The 22299-nt window shown below is 42.7% G+C and overlaps 1 protein-coding gene across 1 annotated transcript in view; it reads left to right on the plus strand.

Annotated features, from left to right (window-relative positions):
- The window catches only part of CTNNA1 (catenin alpha 1), a gene marked incomplete in the record, with an annotated part of 2307982 nt that overhangs the window by 535799 nt on the left and 1749884 nt on the right, over positions 1–22299 (plus strand). The window contains 1 exon segment of the mRNA XM_044069565.1: positions 3160–3279. Coding sequence (XP_043925500.1) covers positions 3160–3279 — 120 coding nt within the window.

Here is a 22299-nt window from a genome sequence, read left to right on the forward strand (position 1 = left end):
TGACAAAGCTTTGTACACAACACTTGCATAGTTAGCTAATCAGACTGCTTCTTTCTCCATATTCATATTCATTAGAGTATGGACTACTGCTTTTTTAACCACCGTTTTTCCTTAATCTTTTCCGTGCCCCATCTTTCATTCTCCATGACTTGTGTGTGCAGTAACACAGCTGCACATATTTCGGTGGAAAAATTCATCCCTGCATTCCTGCCTTTTCCCATCCTTTTACTATACTGTCTAAAGCATGATCCCAGCTTTCACCCATAATGACAAATCCAATTTATTTCAGCACTGCTGATTATTCTCCTGAAGTGCAACGCAGCTTCGTCATGAGCGATCGTAGCATGAGCTCTGTCACTGCTTCTCTTCACTCTGTTGTAATAAGTTACATTTCTGCTATTCCAGATTCTTACTCATTATTAGCTCATGTTTATTGTTCATATCTCATCAATCCAACTTGACTCCCAGAATTCTCTTCTCCTTTCATATTAATTTTTGTAATGGTCCATTAAAGGTTGTTGAAACATATTTGTGAAACTACAATTAATTTAAAGTATTTCAGTAAATGGCAGACAGAGAAACTCGTGCATTTGTGTGTGTGTGTGTGCTTGTGTGTTTGTGTGTGTGTGCTGGCCCTCAACTGTTCAAATTTTGTAGAATGTCCAGATTTTTGCCCTATATTTTTTGTCTGTTGCTCATAAATTTTGTGATTTTTCTAGAAACTCATTGAAGGCTGAAGTTGCTTAATAATGACAGACATTTGAGTTTCAGACTTCGTGTCCTTCAGAAAAATTCATACTAGCACAAATCCTGTTGTAGCAACTTTCTCATACTAGCACAAATCCTGTTATTCTTTTAACTTTCTAAGTTCACGAGAGCATTATTTAATATCTGTCCCTGTTTATTTTAGGCTTTGTCCATATTTCTTGCACTAAGAGGTAGGTAGGGGTGTGTGTGAATGAAACACCCTAGTTAGGGGTAGCAGGTTGTTATTAATTTACTCAAGCTCAAAACCTGTACCTTAGTTACAGAAAACAAAAGCATGAATCCTCTACCCCAACTACCATGCTGCATTTTTCAAAGAACTGACTTTCAGGTTCATTTTCAATTCAAGGAACCGAATTTGAGTGAATTTATATTATATTACTGAAGAGGCATTACAGTGTATGCCTCTTCGACACTAAAAGAGCAAACCGTGAATTACGAGAATGGCCGTAGCTTGGCTGGGGAGGGGGGGGTAGCAGTTTGAGAGCTGTGAGTACAAATTTGAAAATCCTAGCTACTCCCCTGTGTGTGTGTGTGTGTATATATATATATATATATATATATATATATATATATATATATAGATATATATATATATATATATATATATAGATATATATAGATATATATAGATATATATATAGTCTTCCAACATTCGTATAGCTTTACATTGCATGTAACCCTCCTCACTTCCTAGCTTTTTACTGCTCTTCTGTGCCTTCTTGGATTAGTACGTTCTTCCTGAATGTTATCGCTCACTCTCAAGTCTCCACACACATGGACCTTTTGAGGGGTCTTGCCCCTAATGCCCGTTATAAGGAATTTGCTATACCACATTATCTGTAACCAAGAGAAGCTGACTTAATCTCACTTTGAGGTGGCAGCTTCTACAGCATTAAGATTCTTGACCTGAAAATGTCTTGGTGGCTGTTACTGTGACCAAAACCCTTCAGAACTGCAGACCCTTATTTGCAAAGAGGTTTTTGTAATCTTCCCCAGGGGCAGCTATACTACATGTAGCAACCTTTTTTCCATACTCAAAGCAGCAAGAGTTGTCCTTGAGTCAGGCCATTCACCTCCCATTTTTTTTTCTTTCCTACCCCCAAAACAAGTGAGAGAGGAGTTTACATTCCCTGGATATGTATAGTTAATTGACTTTATCTGGTTACGACAAAAGTCAGTTTGAAAACATAGTAGGCAAGAGTATTTGCATAACAGTAGACATGAAAGGCCCTTTTCCAGACAAAACCATCTCAGAATAGTTTGCTGTCTTATTTATTTCATAGCAAAATGGTACCAGTGCAGGCAAGGATCCATTTTGCTTATGCCACAGCAGCTAATAATGTGTTTTTTTGGTAAAGCAGCATTCCTTCTGCTTTATAAGCAGCTATAGTCCTCAGTGCACACACACTCTAACCATTGTAGCCTGGGCATTGCCTTTAGTGCCAGGCATGGTATGCCACAGACATCCTGCAAGAGTTATTTCAGCCTCTGGGCCTGCCAACCCATTGCTTCATGGTATTTGTGAATCTGTTGCCAAATGAAAAGACTACTGATGCAGTGACCCTTAAAATAAATGTAGAATGTGTTGGGAAATTACCATATTTGTAATTAGTATATGTTCATTGTTACAGTACTGTCCTCCTTCCTCAGCCCTTCCTTCTGTCTTGTGGACATCCGATAGCACAGCCACTCCTCCTCTTTCTTCTCTGTTAACCACTACAATGGTGTCTTCCTTCTCAGGCTAGCCTTTAACTTGAGAGTGAGCTTTGGTTGGTTGGGGGGGGGTGTCTTTTTACATGACTGCCCTAGATGGGAAACTTTCTTTCCCTTTTCAACTGTGAAGTGTTTTGGATCAGCTAGATGTTCCTAGAGATGGTTATGGCAAGAAAAAAGCAATGATTGTGAAGATATGCTTTTTTTTATGCTCGAACATGGTAACGTTTGTGTAGGATGATGTTTGGCTGACCTAAAAGGGGGAGGCTGTAGAGCTCTGGAAGTTGGTTTTGGAAGTGTGGCCTGTTATGGCAGAAGTCTGAAGTAAGAGAAATGCATCACTGAACCGTACTCGAACATCTACTGTTATGGTAAGCTGTAACACAACTTGTACTAAGTTCTTCCTAGAGTACTGTAGTATTCTTGTTGAGAGCAGCTAAAGCAAGACGTGTGAGCTGTTGTCTGTGTAAGGTTATTGCATTAGAGAGCTTCATAACTTTAGGGTAATACCTGTGAATTGATTTTGCTGTCCCCCCCAGTGGTTGTGTTTTTATTGTACTATTACTGTTCAAATGTAGAAATACGAAGACAAGTGAGGAGCAAGCATCTTGGAGTTATTTCCATGTATTAAATTTCATGTTATGCCATCACAATAATTTCTGTTTCTGGCTGTTGCAGGTGGAGGAAGGATTAAAGAAGGTGATAGTGGCTGGCAATGAGCAAGAACTGGGGATACACTATAAAGCCCTGAAGCCAGAGGTTGACAAACTGAACTTAATGGCAGGAAAAAGACAGCAGGTATGACTCCTTTCTGTGACTGCATAACTCAAGTTTTCATTTTGATTTGTGAAGCTGCTAGTGAAAAGTACCTACAAACCCTTAGAACTGTTTCCTTTTTCTGAGAGAGGTAGTGATATGCAGCTAAAAAACTGGAAAATTAACATGTTTGTAATGCTTCCCTACAGCTTGTGTACCTGTGTGGGGGCCTTTTCTTGGTTGTCCTACTGCATGCTGACCCTGTATTTTAATGTCTGCTATCTAGAAAGAGCATGTAATTGCTTTTACATCATTAATGCAGTGCAAGCTGTAGCTTGTCTGTACTTCATTGCTGGCTTCTACATTGGTGTTCTTTATTTCAAAAATGTACTAATGCATTGTGAGCCACTGGTGCAGCTTTGAAGAGCGTTTGCCTTTGTACACTGTGCAATGACTGGGGTTGGCAAGTATAATTTTTTGGGGAGAGATGCAGTACCTTCCCATTTGGGGCTGCAGTGGAGTCTGCTTCCATGTATGAGAAATGTTTTTTTATGTCATTTTGATTTTTGGAAAACAATTTAACTAGTGTGCTTTGGAATGTAGGTAACTGTGACCTTCTGCAGCAAATGACACTTGATGTAGAGATTGTTTACTGCTCTAAATGAGCAGAAGTGTTTGTTAAAACTAACTTTTATTTTTAACTTCTGTCGCTCTTTTCTCCCTGTGTCAGGAGCCTAGTATGTCCTGGGGATGAGGCTGAAAATGTAGTACCCCTTCCCACTGTTTGAAATGCAGACATAGTACTGAATTAACAGAAGGAATTTTTTTGTAGCAGGGGTCCTGCACATGCACTCCTTGTCTGTAATGGGTTCATAAATATCAGAAGGAACTAGTGGCTGCATGTAGTGAGTGTCTATGCATGGATGCACAAGTTGGAGGGAATAACAGTCTAGTATTTCTGTGAATAATGCTCTAAATATGGCTGTTTGTATAATGGTATTCATGTGACTGCAGTTTACTGCTCTGGAGAAATTTTTTTTTTTTTCACTACCAGACATGATTGATGTGGGGAGTATTAAGGCTGTGCTCACTTTACAAGATGCTTGTTAAGGATTAGTAAATGGCAAATACAGGTACCTAGTAAAATGGTATGCAGTAAAGAAAAGGCAGATAGATAAAAGGCTCAAGAGAACCGAATAAATGAGATTGTTGTTAGATTCTCCAGAAAGCCTACTTTAACTAATTTCCCTTTGCTAATGCAAGTGATGTGGAGGAACAAGATAAAGTCATGCACAGCCATTGCATAAGCTAATGTGGGAATTGCCCTCGTGGTGCTATTCTGTTCAGGGCACAATGGAAGCATGTAGAAAATGGTTTTGTAACACTTAACACAGACGACCACAAAAGGTCTTTAAATCACACAGTAGTAAAGAGCATTGAGGGTTTTTTTTTTATAGTTCGCTAACTGAAATGATTGTGACATACCCACATAAGGTGCAAACATTCCTGGTTAGGTAGTAAACAATAGTAGTTGCAATGTTGGTTTGCTGCTTCAAAACCAGGAAGAAAATTCACCAAATAGTCAAAAGCGCATCATGTTTATTTATGTGGGTAGAGGGTTTTATTCACTTCATGCACCTTGTTGAAGGGTTTTTAACTTTTTGCCCAGGGTGGGCAAGGAGAGTTTTGAGGTTTGTTCTCAGTGGCTGCAAAATAAGGGACGGTAGGGACAGATAAAAATGTCTGCTAAACTGGGAGATGTAGCAGCAGTAGCATGACACGCTGGTAACAAAAGTGGAATTAAGGTAACATTTATGGACTTTGTCAGTCATGTGTTTTGGTAATTGCACGTTAAAGGCATCAGGTGACCTAAATGGCTTGCTAATTTATACAAGGAACTGGTCATATTCCACCATGGAAGTATATGATTGGAAGCCTCGAATTCTTTGGAAAAGACTGAATCCATTTAAACCTGTTGGTAAAGTTTAGTGGATCAGAAAGTAGACTTCCAAAGTACAGTTAATTACCTTCTGAGCCATCATGGTACAACACCCATGATAAATCTGTGGCTAAGGCATGCAGGAAGTGTTAATTACAATGGATAATCAGGCTTTTCTGTATGAGAATATTGTATTAAAGTAATTGCTGAGACTTGGTACAATGCTGTTTCAACTACTTGTTGCCTTCTGAAATAACCCGAGTTAAAATAGTAGAACAGAAGGTATTCATTTTATGTGAATGTTAAGCAACAATGTAGATCTGCTTTGTCTTTCAACCCTATTTGAGATGTCTGTGGAGTAACTGGGCATGGACCCAATGACAAGAGGTAACTAGTTTTTATAGAAGGCCCATCCCTAGGATCTAGGAGGTTCACTGATCTTTATGGAGGGGGGTTATTTTTCAGTTCTTGTACTTGTGGGAAATCTAAATACTGCAGTGAGAGACTGGAACTTATGGTTGGTCACTAATCAAAATGAATTATTCCTGGTACTTTCAGTGCTGTTGTGTTAAACCAGAATGCCTGTTTGACTACAAGAATAAATGTGGATGTGGTGTTGACTACAGTTTGGTTGCTTGGGTGCAATTTCTGTGACCCCTCTACTAGGTGGCTCTAATCTCAGTAGTGTGCTGCTTACCCTGCTTAACGGGAGAGGTTAAATAAAACTGGGAAGCCTTATATAAAGCAGATTGACGGGTAATGAAAATACCTGTGAGTAGAGCAAGGATGTTGAGACTAGGAATGCAGAAGAAACCTGGGAAAATTTGATTCCCAGTTTGAGAATGTTTCACTTAAAAGGGTATATGAATAGATTACACCTTAAGAGACCATGGAGGTGGAACAGACATTTTCCTTAGGCTACCTAGAATGAAGGAATCCTGTGTTTAGAATTTAAAAGGGAACCCCACAGAAAGAAAATTGTGTACACAAATGAAAACTAAATTTAGGACAGCTATTAAAAGAGCTATCCAAAGTTATTTATTTTGGGGCAAAATCTCCAAAGGATAATTTGAAGCCCTTCAAGCATGTGAGGAAATATATTGGGCAAATGGTGAATAACTTTGCCCTAATTGGGAGTATGAGGTTTGCTACAAATAATGAAGAAACAGCAAACACATTTGCTAAATTTTTTTGGCCTTTTTATACAGGTAGAAGCAAAATCATTAAAAAGGAAAGTATGCCTTACCCTTTCTCTGTCATTCTAAAAAAGGCACGTTCATGAGTCTTTGACTAAGAAATGTACTGCCTGTGGCTGTGTTAACTTTAATGATTTTTTTTTGATTAATGCAAGAGACGTCTGTTATTAGCACGGTTATTCAACAGACCTTCCAAGAAGACTTTGAATGACACTCGGAAAAAGTTATTCATAGTCTCAATAAAGGTTGGACTACTACATATTAAATCGGATAACTTACTGGACTTTACCAAAAAGAAATTTACTGCCTTGCTGACACTGGTTCCAGCAGGAGTCCTGCTAGTTGAGGTGTCTTGCACTCTGTTCACAATGATTTATGATATATAGGTGAGTCTCCAGTCATGTCTTTCCTTCACTGTACAATATCGCTGTTATATTCATCCTCTTATCTTGCTGTTCTAAGCCTATTAAAGCATGTTTTCTGGTGCCTGAGTAAGTTAATTTTTCTTCAAAATTGGTGATAACTCTCGTCAGCTTCACCCAAAATGTCATAGGTGGTGGTAATCCCCCTAAACGTGTTTCAGAGCTGTATGGCACAATCGTTCTCTGTGCCATTTCTGTTTAGAGTAATGTAACATTCACATGTTATTATTTAAGTCAACTTTAACTGAGTTGAGGACAGGGCAACCAATCCATTGTTTTGCCTTCACATCCCTAACGCATCTGAAAAGACCGCAGCTTTTTGTCACTGTGTATACATTTCAAGAGTTATTCATTAATGCAAAATATTTACCATCTGGAGGATTAAGAATACTTAGTTGCTGTATATTATCAATGGAAACTATCATTTTAATTGGTTGTTTTATGGTCTACAGCAGTCACCAATCTTCCATTTTGAGATTTTTCTCCAGCAGTTTTGGAGACATTTTTCTATCTCAGCTTAATAGGTTCATAGGTTGGTACTAGGCTATCAGCCCTAGGGCCTATACAAGCCTAGCCATAACAATTCCCTGGCTATTTCTTCCCACATTATTTCCTTTCCTGGACCCCTGTCTAGCAGGGCGACTGACGTGATCCCTGGGGTGAATTTCCTTTCTCCCATCCAATCGTCAAGGTTCCTTTTGAAGAGGTCCAAAGAGGCACTCTGCTTGACATGTATGGGCAATCTATTCCAGAGTCTGGGGAGTCTCTGGGTCAGGAACCTATCCCTCCAGCATGTTTTGTTTATTGTGATGACAAGGTTTAGATCCCTGGAGCGTGTAGCTCTGAGGGATTGGGATTTCTTTAAGTGTAGCATGTCCAACAGCTCTGGGTTTGACATGGCCTTGTATGTTAAGCAGAGATCGCCTCTGAGTAGACGATATGCGACAGAGTATAGCTGGAGTTTTTTAAGGCGGTTAGCGTAGGGCATCTGCTTTAGGCCTGTGATTCTTTTAGTGAGGTATTTCTGAGGCCTTTCCAGTTGTTGCAGATGTCTTGAGAGGTACATATCAAATGGGGCGTTGTATTCTATAATGGGTCTAATGAGGGATGAGTACAGTGGGACAATGACCTCCTTTTTTCTGGATGAAAAGCCCTTCGTGATGGTGTGCCACATAGAAGGATTTCCTGACTGTTGTGGTGATGTGGTTATCGAAGGTGAGACCACTGTCCACCTGTGTCCCTAAGTCTCTTATCACACTTTCTGTGTTTAGTGTTTTATGAATCTGTAAGCTGTGCAGCTAAATACCTCTCTTGTGTACCATCAAAAGTAATGATAGGCATGGAGAAAATAATGCATTGTAGTGTAGTGAATGGACAGGGCCTTGGATTTAATTTCATTTTTGTACCCCATAAGGTTTCGGAATTTAGGTAGTTGCAATATTGTGATATAGCCTCTAGCTTAACTAAATAAAACATTCAGTAAAATTAAATACCATTGCTTCTTTCCCAGTTATTTCCCTTTATCTGGGAAGATTTCATTAAGGTAGCTAGTGGCTCTTTGTGTATCTAGCAAAAAGTAAAGGTGTGACCTAGGGCAACCTGGAGAGCTGCCATGTAAAAGACTGGTATCGTATCACATTCGTGATTATCAATTAAGACTTTTATCTGACAGTCAAAATAAAAAAAAAAAAGTTCAGTGAGCAACATTTGCAGCACGTGTGTGGGAGGAAACCGCCACAATTTATTAATATTTACATACCAACTCCATGGTCGCACAACAGTGAAGGAGGAACAGTACTGTACCTTTGCTGAAAGTGACTTTCAGTAAGTTGAGCAGTGTTTGGAATATCCACATGCTGCCCTCCTGTCATAACATTAAAGGCTAAATCATGGTCATCGCATCAAATCTTTGTGGTTAAACGATCCAATACCTGACTTGACTTGAGTAATTTCAAGAAACCCTTATGAAATGTTTTCTTTTTTCAGCATCTAAACTGTTTAGCAGCAAAGGGCTTGTCTTACCCAAATACGTTATTTATTCAATAATGCCAAATGACTATCTTTCCTTCATAATGTGCAGTTAATTCTGACAGCAGAATTGCCAGTGTTGCTGACACCCTTGTGAAATTTTGTAGTCCTGATTTAGTACTGTATTGAGTCTGTATGATATGACCTTGCATTGGAAGGATCCTTAGCTTATTTTAAATTAACTGATACTGCACCTCTTTTCCACGATGATGGCGTCAAAATGCTTGGGAAACCCAGATCTTTTGTAGTTTAAGGTTTCCTGACTTATAGTATTTCACTGGAAATCTTTTTTTTTCTTGGAAATTTCCCAGTCTGCTATTTGTGCTTTTGTTTCTGTTTGGGAAAGTAGAAACAGTCTAGGTTTTATCTAGGGTCTCTACCTTCACTAGGTATCTTTTTAAAAAAAGTTTTCTGATGTTCATCGTGCATACAGCTGCAGTCATAACAGATGGGTTCTCCTGCCATCAGGCGGGTCCTCGGTCGGCCGAATTCCAAAGTCTAGGTCCGGCGTCGGTTGTCGTCGCTTCTTCCCTGATGTCAGTGCGACAGAGGTATAAATGAAACAGCCAACGCCATTTTCTTCAGTCTTTCTTGCCGTGCGGTGCCCGAAGCAGAAGCAGTTCGCAAGTGCCGGTCGGCCAGCTCCTGAAATTACGAAAATTTTGTAACCGAAGTCTTCTTGAAAGCTAAGTACCCCGTTGGGGAAACTTTTCTTGCCTCAGACCGATGTCAGACAAAATTAATAATTGTATTTCATGTGGGAAGCAAATACCGCATAAGGATTTTCATTCCCTGTGCATTCCTTGCTTAGGCCCAGACCACGATGTCCCGGTCTGTCGTTTTTGTGCCACTTTCAACAAATGCACCATTAAGCGTCGGGCGGAGTTCGCCCAGCACTATTTTGGTAAAAAATTTAACTACATTATGTTGTCGGATACTCAGACTCCAGTTTTGTCTAAAAAACGCAAAGATAAGGACCGACACACGAGGTCCGCGGCCTCTACCGACACCACGCCAAAGCCTACTACAGGTGGTCCGGTTCTCAGCGAGGCGCCTACGCAGCCCCTGCCTACCGATGACACTTCATTGGCGGTGTCTACTGTGCCCAAGGTCGCAGGCTCCTCGGCCCACACCCCGACTACAGATACTGAAGCCACTCCTGGTGGTAAAACCCAAAATGTAGACAGGTCTGCCTCCTCTCAAGGTGTCTTCAGATCAGACCTTCCTCTTCTTTTTCTATCAAGGCTTTCACTAAGTCTAAAGCAGCCATGCATTCTAAGAGACCACTACACAGGGCCCTTCTCCAGGCCCCATGCCTAAAAAGCAGATGCTTAAAATGGCTGAGGATTTAATTACTCTTATCAGGGGTTCTCCCACCTGGACAAAAGGCCCAGAGTGGAAGAAGAATCCCCCTCCTCTGACCAGGCCTCCATTATTTCAGAGCACTCTGATGAACAGGAACATTCTTACTTCCCTTTTGAAGATTCTGATGCAGAGGAGTCCATTCCCTCTGTTCCCCCCCCAGAGATGTCCTTCAAGGATGCATCTGCAGTCCTCACAAATGGGTTGTCCTGTCGTCAGGCAGCCCTTCGGTCGGCCGGATTCCAAAGTCTGGGTCTGGCCTCGGCTGGTGTCGCACTTCACCCGACGCCATAGCTGCAGTTCTTGGTATAAAAGGCATCAGCCGACGCCATTTTCCTCAGTCTTTTCTGTCAGCGGCGTGAAGCAGAAGCTGTTCGCGTTGGTCGGTCAGATACAGATTACTACTACCGAATACTACTTCAAGACTTATAAAGCTGGCACTCCTGCTAATAACCCGTTTTTCTTGCCTCAGCCGATGTCAGAAAAAGTAAATAACTGTTTAACTTGTGGGAAACAAGTACCTCATAAATTTCGCGATTTCCACTCTTACTGCTCTACCTTGTTTAGGCCCAGACCACGCACGTGAGCAGTTTGTTTAGCCTGTGTTTCAAACCCATTTAACGCTTAGGCGCCGGTCGGAGTTCGCGGTTAAGCTAATGAACAGTTTTTCGCTCAGATTTTATGTGATAAAATGCGTGGATGATCCACTACGCAGATTGTTAAACGCAAAGGACCAAGCGACCGACATTTACGTTTCGCTGCTCACGAACCGCGGAAGCATGTTAAGCAAACCGCGGAGTGTCTCGGCTCGCCCAACCGAGCAAGCGGTTCAATCTTCAGCCGAATCCATGACTACTACAGAGGCCCCTTCTACCCTAGTTTAATCGGCCTCTGAAGATGTCCTTCATGGATGCATCTGCAGTCATAACAACTGGGTTGTCCTGTCGCCAGGCAGTCTTCAGTCGGCCGGATTCCAAAGTCCGGGTCCGGGCTTCGCTGATGTCGCGATTTCACCCGACGCCATCTTTTGTTGGTCTCGGGGTATAAAAGCATCAGCGATTTAGGGCCATTTTCTTCAGTCTTTCTTGCCGCGGCGCTCCAGCAGAAGCAGAGTTGTTCGCAAGTGCCGGTCGGTCGGATCCAGAGATTACTTCACCGAATACTACTTCAAGACTTCTAAAGCTGGTACCTCGCTTGGGACTCTTTCTGCCTCAGCCGATGTCAGAAAAGTTAATAATTGTTTAACCTGTGGGAAACAAATACCTGTAAAGATTTCCACTCTTACTGCCTGCCTTATGCTTAGGCTCCAGCCCACGACGTAGCAGCCTGTTCGATCCTGTGCTTCTTTCAACCGACGAACGCTTAGGCGCCGGGTCGGGAGTTTGCAGAACAGTTTTCGGTTCTGATTTTGCGTACATTATGCCGCGCCGGATCCTCGGACTTCGCATTCTGCCAAAAAGCGCAAAGAAAAGAGAAGGGGCCCTTTGGGCCAAAACCCTTTAACAAAAATTTTCTTTTTCCCAACCCTGGAAAGGCCAAAAGGGCCAGATTTTTCCAAGAAAAGGGGCCCCCTTTTAAGGGAATTTTTTTCTTGGGGCTTAAAACCCCTTTCAGAAAAAAACAGGCCCCCTGGCCCCCCTTTATACCCCCTTTTCTTGTTGATGATGTTTTGGAGGCCTGCCTTCCCAGATCTTACCCCAGCCCCGCAACCGACGGGGTTTACGGGTTTCCAAACCACAATTTTTAAAAAAAGCCTCTGCGACCCAAAACCATTTCCGGGCCCCCCAAAGGGGGAATTAAGGCCCCATGCAAAAAACCATTCCTTCAAAGGACCAGTCTTAAAAAGGGTGGGGAAAAAGGTTACCTTCACCTTCCAGAGGGCTTAAACTGCAGTTCCAATTAAATACCAAAGTTTTGTTATAAATTAAAAAAAAACAACCTGAAAACCCTTGAAGGATTAGGTTTTGATGTATCAAAAAAGTGGGAAAACATCCTTAATGTGGTTTTGATGCCTGGGGCCCTCATTAGACGCTGACGGACAGTATAGAGCATCCCTGGCTAAGGAAAATTTTCCGATCATGTAAAGCAAAATTCTAGATGCCCTTAAAAGGATTTTTGGTGTTAAACTGAGGGTTTAAAGAAAATGGAGGAAAAGGCAAATCTGCAAACAGTAAAGTTTTTCTCAGGTCAACCCCGTTTAGAGAAATTTGGGCCCCCAAAAAATTTGGGCCTTTCCGCCCACAGACCCCCAAAAAGGGAATAAGGCCCCGGGGAAAGGAACAACCGGGGAATCCCCCGGGAATCCAAAAATTCAAGGACTTTAAGGGAAAAATTTTCCAAAAAATTTATTTCCCCCTAAAAAAACCCCGGGCCCCGATGCCTGTCAAGGGAAAACAAAACAACTGAAACAGTTTAAAATATTTTTGAAACCTGGGATACACAGTCAAAAAAATCAAGGCTATACCTCCCAAAAAAATTCTTGGGGCAATTGGACACAAAACAAATGGCTTCCTAACCAAAAAAAAAAGAACTCCTCTTTATTTCCCACTAAAAAAATAAAAAGTTAACGCAAGAAAATCTGCGGGCCCTTTGGGTTCATGGCATCTGCATTCTTTCCCATTTCCCAACTATATGAGAAAACTCATGGTACCTAAAAATTTTTGGTCCCCACAGCACAGTGAAACAAAATCCCCCTAATTCCATGCTTAAAAAGGATTCCCTTTTGGGCTCAGGGATGCCACAAACCCAGGCCCCCCTTTCAGTCAAGCAACCAGCCCTCACAACAGAGCCGACCCAGGTGGGGCACATTGGGCAAATCGGGATTGGGCAAGGCCCAACCCCCTCACATCAACCAAAAGAAATGCTGGGAGTAAAATGGGAAAAAAAGTTCAGACCTTTTTCAAAAGGCCATTTATAAAGGGCAGACAACACCACAGTATGTGGTACATAACAAACGGGAGGACCATTATACCCCTATGCGAAAGACTTTGGACTTTGGCCCTGGAATACAAATCCATTAAGGGAATATTTTTAGGAAAAAAAAAACCTGCAGACAATTTTAAACAGAAAATCGGGTCCCAATGGAGTGCACCCAATTTCAAGAATTCAAAAAAATGGGGAAGCCCAAATAGATCTTTGCTCCCCCCAAAAATAAAACCCAAAAAACTTTCAAAAAAATTTCTTTTGGGAAACAAGGAAACTTCCACCCCCCCAAACTTTAAAAAAAAAACCCAAATTTTGGAAAAAGTGGAAACCCCTCCTTTTCCCAGCCCTTTTTGGAAAAAAAGGCCTAAAAAACCCCAATTGGGGATTCCCACCTTCTTTTCCTTGAAATTTTTAAAACCCCCAAAAAAAAATCCTTGTCCTTTTGAGCCATCCCCAACAGTTTTCAATATTTGCCCCAAAAACACCCTTTCGGAAATCCCCTAACCAGTTAAAACAGCCCTATGGTGGGCGGGTTTTTCATAAACCACAGGCCGGTTTCCCTATGAACCAACCCCTTATCCAAAGGGGTTCCCAGGGATTTTGGAATGGCCCATTTCCTCCCAAACCCAAATTTAAACAAAGGGGAAATTTCACCTTTGGACATCCAAAGAAAGCTGGCTAAAATTGGCAAACAAAGTTTCAGAAACCCAAAAAAGGCCTATGATAGGAGCCAAAAAGCCTTTTAAAAACAACCAAAGGGGGAAAGGCCCATTCATACTTATCTTTAGGGAAAACCCGGGCCTCGGGCACAATCCATTACAAGGGCCAATATTGCGGGAAAAAATCCTACCAAAATATTTTAAGCAGCCACTTGGAGTTTTGGGGATATTTCCCAGCATTTCCAACCTCCAAATAACCTAAAAGGGGCTTTCCCATCATCTTAAACACCGGCTCAAAATTCCCCCAAGGTTTCCCCCCCTTTTTAGTTGGGATTCTCCTTCTTTTGGACCCTTTAAGCAATGCATATAAAATTTCCCTTATCCACATGCTCATTACACGGAAGCCGCCCGGAAACCCGATAGCAACGTCGGCAAAGGCATTTGAGGACATCGACAAAGGGCCAAATCCCTGACCGGATTTCCTCAGCCTGCATTCCATCCAAACCAAAATTGCAATGCGAGGGAAATTTTTTCTTTCGGAGTTCAAAACCTTTCAAAGGTTAAACTTTATTTTGGGCTTCCCAGGGAAGGATTCAGAAAAGGAAAATTGTATTTTTGTGGAAAAGATAGTAAACATAATTTGTAAATTTTTGGGGGGGCCCGACCTTTTGGTGTCCTTTTCTTTTCAATAAGCCACTATAAGAGAAGTTAATTTGCCAGGTTTTTCACTTTTAGGCGTTCCTCCAGGGCCCCAAAAAACCAAGGAAAACCAACCGGGTTTGGGAAACGGCAAGGGCCTAAGGTTGGAGCCGGGTCCACATTCTTTGGACCCAAGGGCTTGTTATTCGGGAAGGGGGTTTCGGGACAGGCAGGCTGATGGGCCCCTTCCAAATCCCTCCCCCAAGGGGGTTAGGTTTCCCCTTTCTTTTCCAAGGTTTCCCAGAGGCCTTTAAAACCAGGTCACCCCTATTCTTCAACCCCAAAAAAAGGGGAAAAATCAAAAATTTGGATTATTTTGAAGTTCTTGCCCCTCGGGAAAAAACCCAAATGAGGACTAAATTTTGGGAAGGCTTATGCAGAGGGGAAGACTTCAAAACAAATAAAAGGGCCTAACTTTTCTGGAGTTCAAAGAATTTTGGGGCACTTGGATCCGTGCATACTTTCCAAGCATTTTAAATTTTCCTTATATTTCCCAAACCCGAGCAGGGTTTGCCACTGCGTCTGCAAAGGGGTCCTCCCCTAATCACTTTTTCCTCCCCCTTTGGGTTTTTCATTGTTATGACTGCAGTGATCCCGAAGGACATAGTACAGTTTTTCCTCCAAAATGTGAGTCCAACTGGTAGCCCCGGGGGCCCCCTCTTCCCCCGTGGCCCTTGTTTTTCCCCCAATGCGCTTTGGGGGGCTTTTTTGTTTTTTTGAAAAGTCATAAGCATTTTTGGTTTTCCCATCTTTTGGGAAAATTTCATCCAAAAAATTTTGGGGATTGGGGGAAAAAAATAGTCCCGGGGGGATTTTTCCAAGCCCAAAAAGGAAAGGGGTGGAAAAAACCGACCCACTTTGGAACCCCGGGGGGCCTGACAGGGCCCCTTGTTTGTGCAGGCCCCTTCCACTTTAGGAGGTAAAATGTCTTTTCCACCCCTGGGTTTTAATTTTTTTACCCACCCTTTGGGGCCCCCAGCACCGGGGGTGAGGCCTCCGCGCCGCGGCCCTTTTGGGGTGAGCCCTTCCAAGGTCCCTTTGCCCCCCAAGGCCTGTTTATTCCCCAAAAGTTCTCTCAGAGGATTTACCTTAAAAAGGGGTCCCAATCCCCCCCGGGGTTTTCCTCCGGGCCAGGCCCCCGAGCCCGGGCCCAGTTTCTTTTGGAAAACCCAAAAAATTTTTCCCCCCACATATTTTGAATTGCCGTTTACATTGAATCAAAATTACCCCCCTTTCCCCTTGGGTTTTAAGGTTTTTTCTCAAAAGGGTATTGGGGAGTTTAGGGATTTGTTTGTTTTGAAAAAAGGGGGGTTATTTTTGTGTTTTTATTTTTTGGAAACCTTGGTCTATCCAAATTTTCCTTAAGGCCTGGCCTGGGGAAAGAAACTGAGAAATCCCGGGGATTTTAGAGCCAAAAAAGATGGTGTTGGCCCCTTTTACCCGAAAAATTTGGAACGGCTAAGTGCCGACAAAATTTTATACTCCAATTTATAATTGCCTATTTTAAGGGTGGAAAAACTTATTTTCCCACCCCTGGGGTTTTCAGATTAGGGAAAACCCCCTTTGGGTTTTCCCCCAGAACGGGTTTCTCCTGGCCCCCTTGCGGGGGCAGGCCTTTCGGGAAAGCCCCCAAAAACCCTTCCTTTCGTGCCGAAGCCCCTCGGGCCTGAGTTCCCAAACTTTCGGAAAAGGATTTAATCTCAAAAGGGGATAATCTCACCGACGGGGTTTAACCCCCAAAAAGGCCTTTCAAAGCCCGGGCCAGGGTCCTCATACGATGACACAACAAATTTCCGACTCCTCCATAGAGTCCGATCCCAAAAATTTTCCTGTTCCCCCGGGGTTTTCCCTTTTAAAAAAACATGGAGAAAATTTTGGTTTCACCCAAATTTCTAATTCAAGAAAAGGTTAGACTTAATTTTAACCTGGCCTGGGCAACCCCCATTTGGGTTTTGGGATAAAAAATTACCTTCATCTTAGATTTTATTCCAGAACTCTGCGATGGGTTCTCATTTCGCCTCATCCCTTTTGGCTTTTGCAGATTTAGACATTCGGGCCAAGGAGTAGCTTCCTCAGTAAAACCCTCCCCTTTAAAAGGGAAATTTGGCCTTTGAGAGGGGGGGTAAAAGGAACCCCTTTTCTCTTTAGTAGAGTTTAAATGGGGGTTTATTGTAAACAAATTTTAGTTTATCAGTTACTAAAAACTGTTTTTTGGGGGTTTTAGATAAAAAATACCCCCAAAAAGGGGTTTTAGCAGGAAAATTCTTTTTTCTTATCAGGGGGCTTCATTAGTCGGGCCTGACTGGCACATTTTAAAAGGGGCCTTGGGGTTAAAAGGAACGTTTCGGTTTTTAAAGCAAATTTTAAATGAAAGGACAAGGTATTTATGGTTTCCAGCATCCAAGAGGGAAAAGAACAAAATCTGAAAAAAGGGAAAATTTTTCAGGTAGCCCAAGTTACGGGGAACTGGCCCCAAAAGGCCCCCAGATCTCAAGACTCAGAAAGGGGGAAAGCCTCAGAGGGAAATAATCCAGAGAAGGTGCCTCGGGGACCCATTCAACAAAAAAATTTTAGGCAACACCCATACACTAAAAGGAATACATTCTTCCGGCATTTTTTAAACAACAACAAAACTTAGGGCACCCCTTAAAAAAAAAGGGTGAAAACCCCCCCCAAAAAAAAGAAACCAAACAAATGTAATTGAAAATAACGTAAAGGAAACCCCTACGCCAAAGGTTTTTACCCGTTTTCCCCCCAAGAAAAGAGAAAAAGGAATTTCCCTGTTTTTAAAAACCATCAGTTAAAAAAATTCAAAAGTGCCCAAAGAATTTTCCCCCTGTCAAAAAAGGGGGAACCTAGACTGGAATACCTGCACGTCCCCATACGACCAAATTACAGAAGATACCTCAGATTTCTTGCAGGATCAAAGCATTATCAATTCTCAGCATTGCCCTTTGGCTTATCTACTGTGCCCAGAGTGTTCATTTTAAATGCCTGGCATCAGTAATCGCTCACTGCAGGCTTCAGGGAATCCAAATTTATCCATACCTGGACGACTGCCTGATACAAGCGGACAACAGAAACAAGCTGACACAAGACGTACAAAGTGTCATTTGCTTACTACAAGCCCTGGGATACACAGTCAATTTAACAAAGTCAAGACTGGTACCATCCCAAACAATAACCTTCTTGGGTGCAGAGTTGGACACAGTAAACCAGATGGCATTCCTAACTGCAGAAAAACAAGAACAACTTCCTCTCTACTTCTTGGCATTAACAAAGCAGAACAAACTAACAGCAAGGAAAGTACTGCAGGCCTTGGGCTTCATGGCATCCTGCATAATCCTGGTTCCCCATGCCAGACTGCATATGAGAAAGTTACAGTGGTACCTAAAGAATTTATGGTCTCAACACAGGCACAGCCTAGAAACAGAAATACCAATGATTCCATGCCTGAAACAAGAGTTCCTATGGTGGGCTCAGGCATGCCAGACAAACCCAGGATTGCCCTTCCACAACAGTCAACCAAGCCAAACCATCACCACGGACGCTTCAGACCTCGGTTGGGGGGCCCACATGCTGGACAAGTGCATACAAGGCTTATGGACCCCAAATCAGCTACAATTGCACATAAATCAAAAAGAAATGCTGGCAGTAAAACTTGCAATCCAGAACTTCAGACCATTCCTCCAAGAAGGCCAATTGATGATAAGAACAGACAACACCACAGTTATGTGGTACATCAACAAACAAGGAGGCACTCATTCATACCCTCTATGCCGAATGGCTCTGGACCTATGGAATTTGGCTCTGAGTTACAACATTCAGTTGCAGGCAATATTTGTACCGGGAAAAGAAAACATCCTTGCAGACATGTTAAGCAGAACTACCTCGGATGCTCACGAATGGATGCTGCACCCGGACATATTCAAGGCCATCACAAAGAAATGGGGACTGTCACAAATAGACCTATTCGCATCCCCACTCAATTACCAGCTCAAGAAATTCTGCACAAGGACATACCACCCACTTGCTTGGAAGGTGGACTCTCTATCCTTCAGTTGGAAAGGCCTGACAGCGTATGCATTCCCACCTCTTCCTTTGATGCACAAGGTACTATTGAAAATCAAAGAGGAACGTCCAAGGATAATCCTGATAGCTCCAGATTGGCCAAGACAACATTGGTATCCATTACTGAGGAGCATGTCTCGGGGGGGAAAACGTGGACACTACCCCTAATTCCTCTGATGTTAACTCAGAACGACTACAACATCCTTCATCCAAACCTAAAAACTCTGCAACTGACTGCCTGGAACATTACATAAGAGCAACTAACCCAGATTTATCCCAAAGGGTTAAAGACATTATCCTTGAGGCCCGCAGACCTTCAACAAGAAGGAACTATGCAGGAAAATGGAAAAGGTTTCTCATTTGGAGTACTGAAAGGGGGAAAGATGTGTCAAAGGTAGACATTGCCAACATCCTGGAGTATTTGGCAGAGCTTCTCCATACAGGCCTGTCCTACTCCATCAAGATACATGCATCAGCTATTTCTGCAGAATACAGCTTCGATCCCCCTGTCTTTTCACATCCTGTACTCAGGCAGTTTCTGAGAGGAATTAAGAATGTAAAGCCTCCTAGAAAACCACCATTACCAGCATGGGACTTGAACTTTGTGCTAGAAAAATTGACACACCCCCCTTTCGAACCAGCAGCAACAGCAGATCTTCAACACCTATCCTGGAAAACTGCTTTCCTACTGGCAATTACTTCAGCAAGAAGGGTTTCGGAACTACAGGCTCTAATGGCAGTACAACCCTTCCTAATCTTCCATCAAGATAGTGTCCATGAGAACTAATCTTACATTTATGCCTAAAGTGGTATCCAGAGTGTCTCTAAACCAGGCAATCCACCTACCTACCTTCTTTCCCAATCCACAGAACAGAGGGGAAAGACTGCTGCATACCTTGGATGTACATAGACAGTCATGCTTACTACCTGGACAGAACCAAGGGCAATAGAAAAACTGACCAGCTTCTGGTAGCATATGCAACAGGAAGGGAAGGAAAAGCAATTTCCAAACAGACAATCTCCAAGTGGATAGGAAATTGCATTAGATTTTGTTACTCCTACCATGGAAAACAAATTCCACAGAACATAAGGCCTCATTCTACAAGGGCAACAGCCACTACCACAGCTTTCTTATGAGGAGTGGCTACCAAGGACATTATAGAGGCTGCTACTTGGACCTCCGTGCATACATTTGCCAAGCATTATAACTTACCTCTATACTCTAGATCCCGAGCAGGGTTTGCCACTGCTGTTTTGCAAGGGATCCTAACTACACCATGATTTCTTCTTCCTCCTCCCCTAGTTTGGCTATGGTATTCTACCCATTTGTGAGGACTGCAGATGCATCCTTGAAGGACATAGTACAGTTTGTACCTACCATAAATGTAGATGTCGAACAGGATAGCATCTGCAGTCAGGATTACCCACCCTCCTTCCCCTCTGTGGTATTCCTAGGGTATTTGCCCACCTAATAGCTAGCTGGGGGGGGATCTCTTATGGTGTATTTGTTTGTATATATGTACATACATGCTTATCTTTTGTGTTTGCCTTCTATTTTTTGGAAACATTGGCTTTTATCCAAAATGTTTAGCTATCCAAGAGGGCAACTGGCATCTGGGGCAAGAAACACTGAGGAAAATGGCGTCGGCTGATGCCTTTATACCCGAAGAACTGCAGCTATGACGTCGGGTGAAGTGCGACACCAGCCGAGGCCAGACCCAGACTTTGGAATCCGGCCGACCGAAGGGCTGCCTGACGACAGGACAACCCATTTGTGAGGACTGCAGATGCTATCCTGTTCGGACATCTACATTTATGGTAGGTACAAAACTGTACTTTTTACTCATTTGGGGAAACCTTGCATACCTTGAGGGAACACTTCCACTGGGAAGGCCAAGAGTACTCAGACTCCAAGAAAAGGCTTAGGGATTTTTCTCTTGCTACCTCAGCACAGGCCTCTGGCTATGCCTCCTGTCTTAGACATACTAGATGATGTGTATTCGGAGGCCTGCCTTAACCCAGACTCTCTACCTCCAGCCCCAGTCAAGCCTGACAGGTACTACCGGGTTCCTGACTCACAACAATTTTTATACAAAAGCCATGTGGCTGACCCAGAAACCATTTCACAGGGCCCCAAGGGAATTAAGGCCTCCACTACTAAAAATCCATTACCTTCCAAGAGAGATTCCAGATCTTTAGAAAGGTGGGGGAAAAAAGGTATACACCTCGGCCACCTTAACCATGAGGGCATTAAACTGCCAGTTCCATATGTTAAAGTACCAACAGTTTCTGTTATCACAGTTGAGAAGCAAAATGTCACAACCTGAACAACCAGACTTGAAAGGAGTTGCAGGATTTGATGCACAGTGCAGAACAGGTGGGTAGACATACCTTGCAATGTGGTTTTGATGCTCTAGAGGCCTCATGTAGAGCTGCTGTTACAGGATCAGTCATACGTAGACATGCCTGGCTCAAGGAGCAAACCTTACCAGATCATGTCAAAGCTAAATTACTAGATGCCCCTCTACAAAAGGATGTATTTGGTGTTAAAGCTGAGGAAGTATTAAAGAAAATGGAGGAAAAGGCTAAATCAATGCAAACAGTGAAAGATTTTCTACAGGTACAACCTCCACGTTTCAGTAGAAATTGGCCTTCCAAAAATTGGTCCTTTCCAGCCACGGACAGACCCCAAAGAGGTAGATAAAGGCACCCGAGGGGCAGAGGGCAATCTCAAGGATCGTTTAGAGGCAGACAATGGCAAGCTCCTTCACAAAGAGGTGGTGAGGATAGTTCGCAGCCATTCAGAAAGCAATCCCAATGACTTTCCCCTTTGCATGCCAAGCAAGGCTCAAATGGCAGCACCCTTAGGCAGAAAACTGGCATTATTTTTGAAAAATTGGCATATTGTCACAAAAGACAAATGGATCCTGGACATTATAAACAGAGGCTACAGATTCCATTTTCACACCCTTCCAAAAATGAGAGGCATGCCGAACCTGCCACACAATCAAAGGGCAGAGGCACAAAGACAAATTTCAGATCTCATGGACATGAAAGCTATTCAAGAGGGTACCTACTCAAGAACAAGGTCAAGGTTTTTATTCCAGACTATTCCTAGTACCAAGGAAGGGAAAAGATTGGGGACCTATTTTGGACCTATCCATCCTAAACGCATTTTTACTCATGCCAAAATTCAAGATGCTCACATTACAGCAGCTTCTTCCCATGCTGGCCAAGGAGTCTTGGCTGGTAACATTGGACCTCAAGGAGGCATACTTGCATGTCCCAATCAGACAAAATTGCAGAAGATACCTCAGATTTCTTGCAGGTTCAACCCATTATCAATTCTCTGCATTGCCCTTTGGCTTATCTACTGCGCCCAGAGTATTCACGAAATGCCTGGCATCAGTAATTGCCTACTGCAGACTTCAAGGGATACAAATATACCCATATTTGGATGATTGCCTGATCCAAGCGGACAGCAAGCACATACTTCTGAAACATCTGGCTTTTGTAATAATGTTGTTGAATTCTCTGGGATACGCAGTCAACAAAAAGAAATCAAGGGTAATACCCTCTCAGAAAATAATTTTCCTGGGTGCCAACTTGGACACACACACCCAGATGGCCTACCTCACGCCAGAGAAATAGGGGCAACTAACTCAATACTTTAGAAAACTAGCAAATTTCACCAGGCTGACTGCAAGGAAAATCCTGCAGGCTCTGGAATTCATGGCATCTTGCATCCTACTAATCCCATG

The sequence above is a fragment of the Protopterus annectens genome, chromosome 4.part0, assembly GCF_019279795.1.
Source record: "Protopterus annectens isolate FY-2018-M chromosome 4.part0, PAN1.0, whole genome shotgun sequence".
NCBI lineage: Eukaryota > Metazoa > Chordata > Ceratodontiformes > Protopteridae > Protopterus > Protopterus annectens.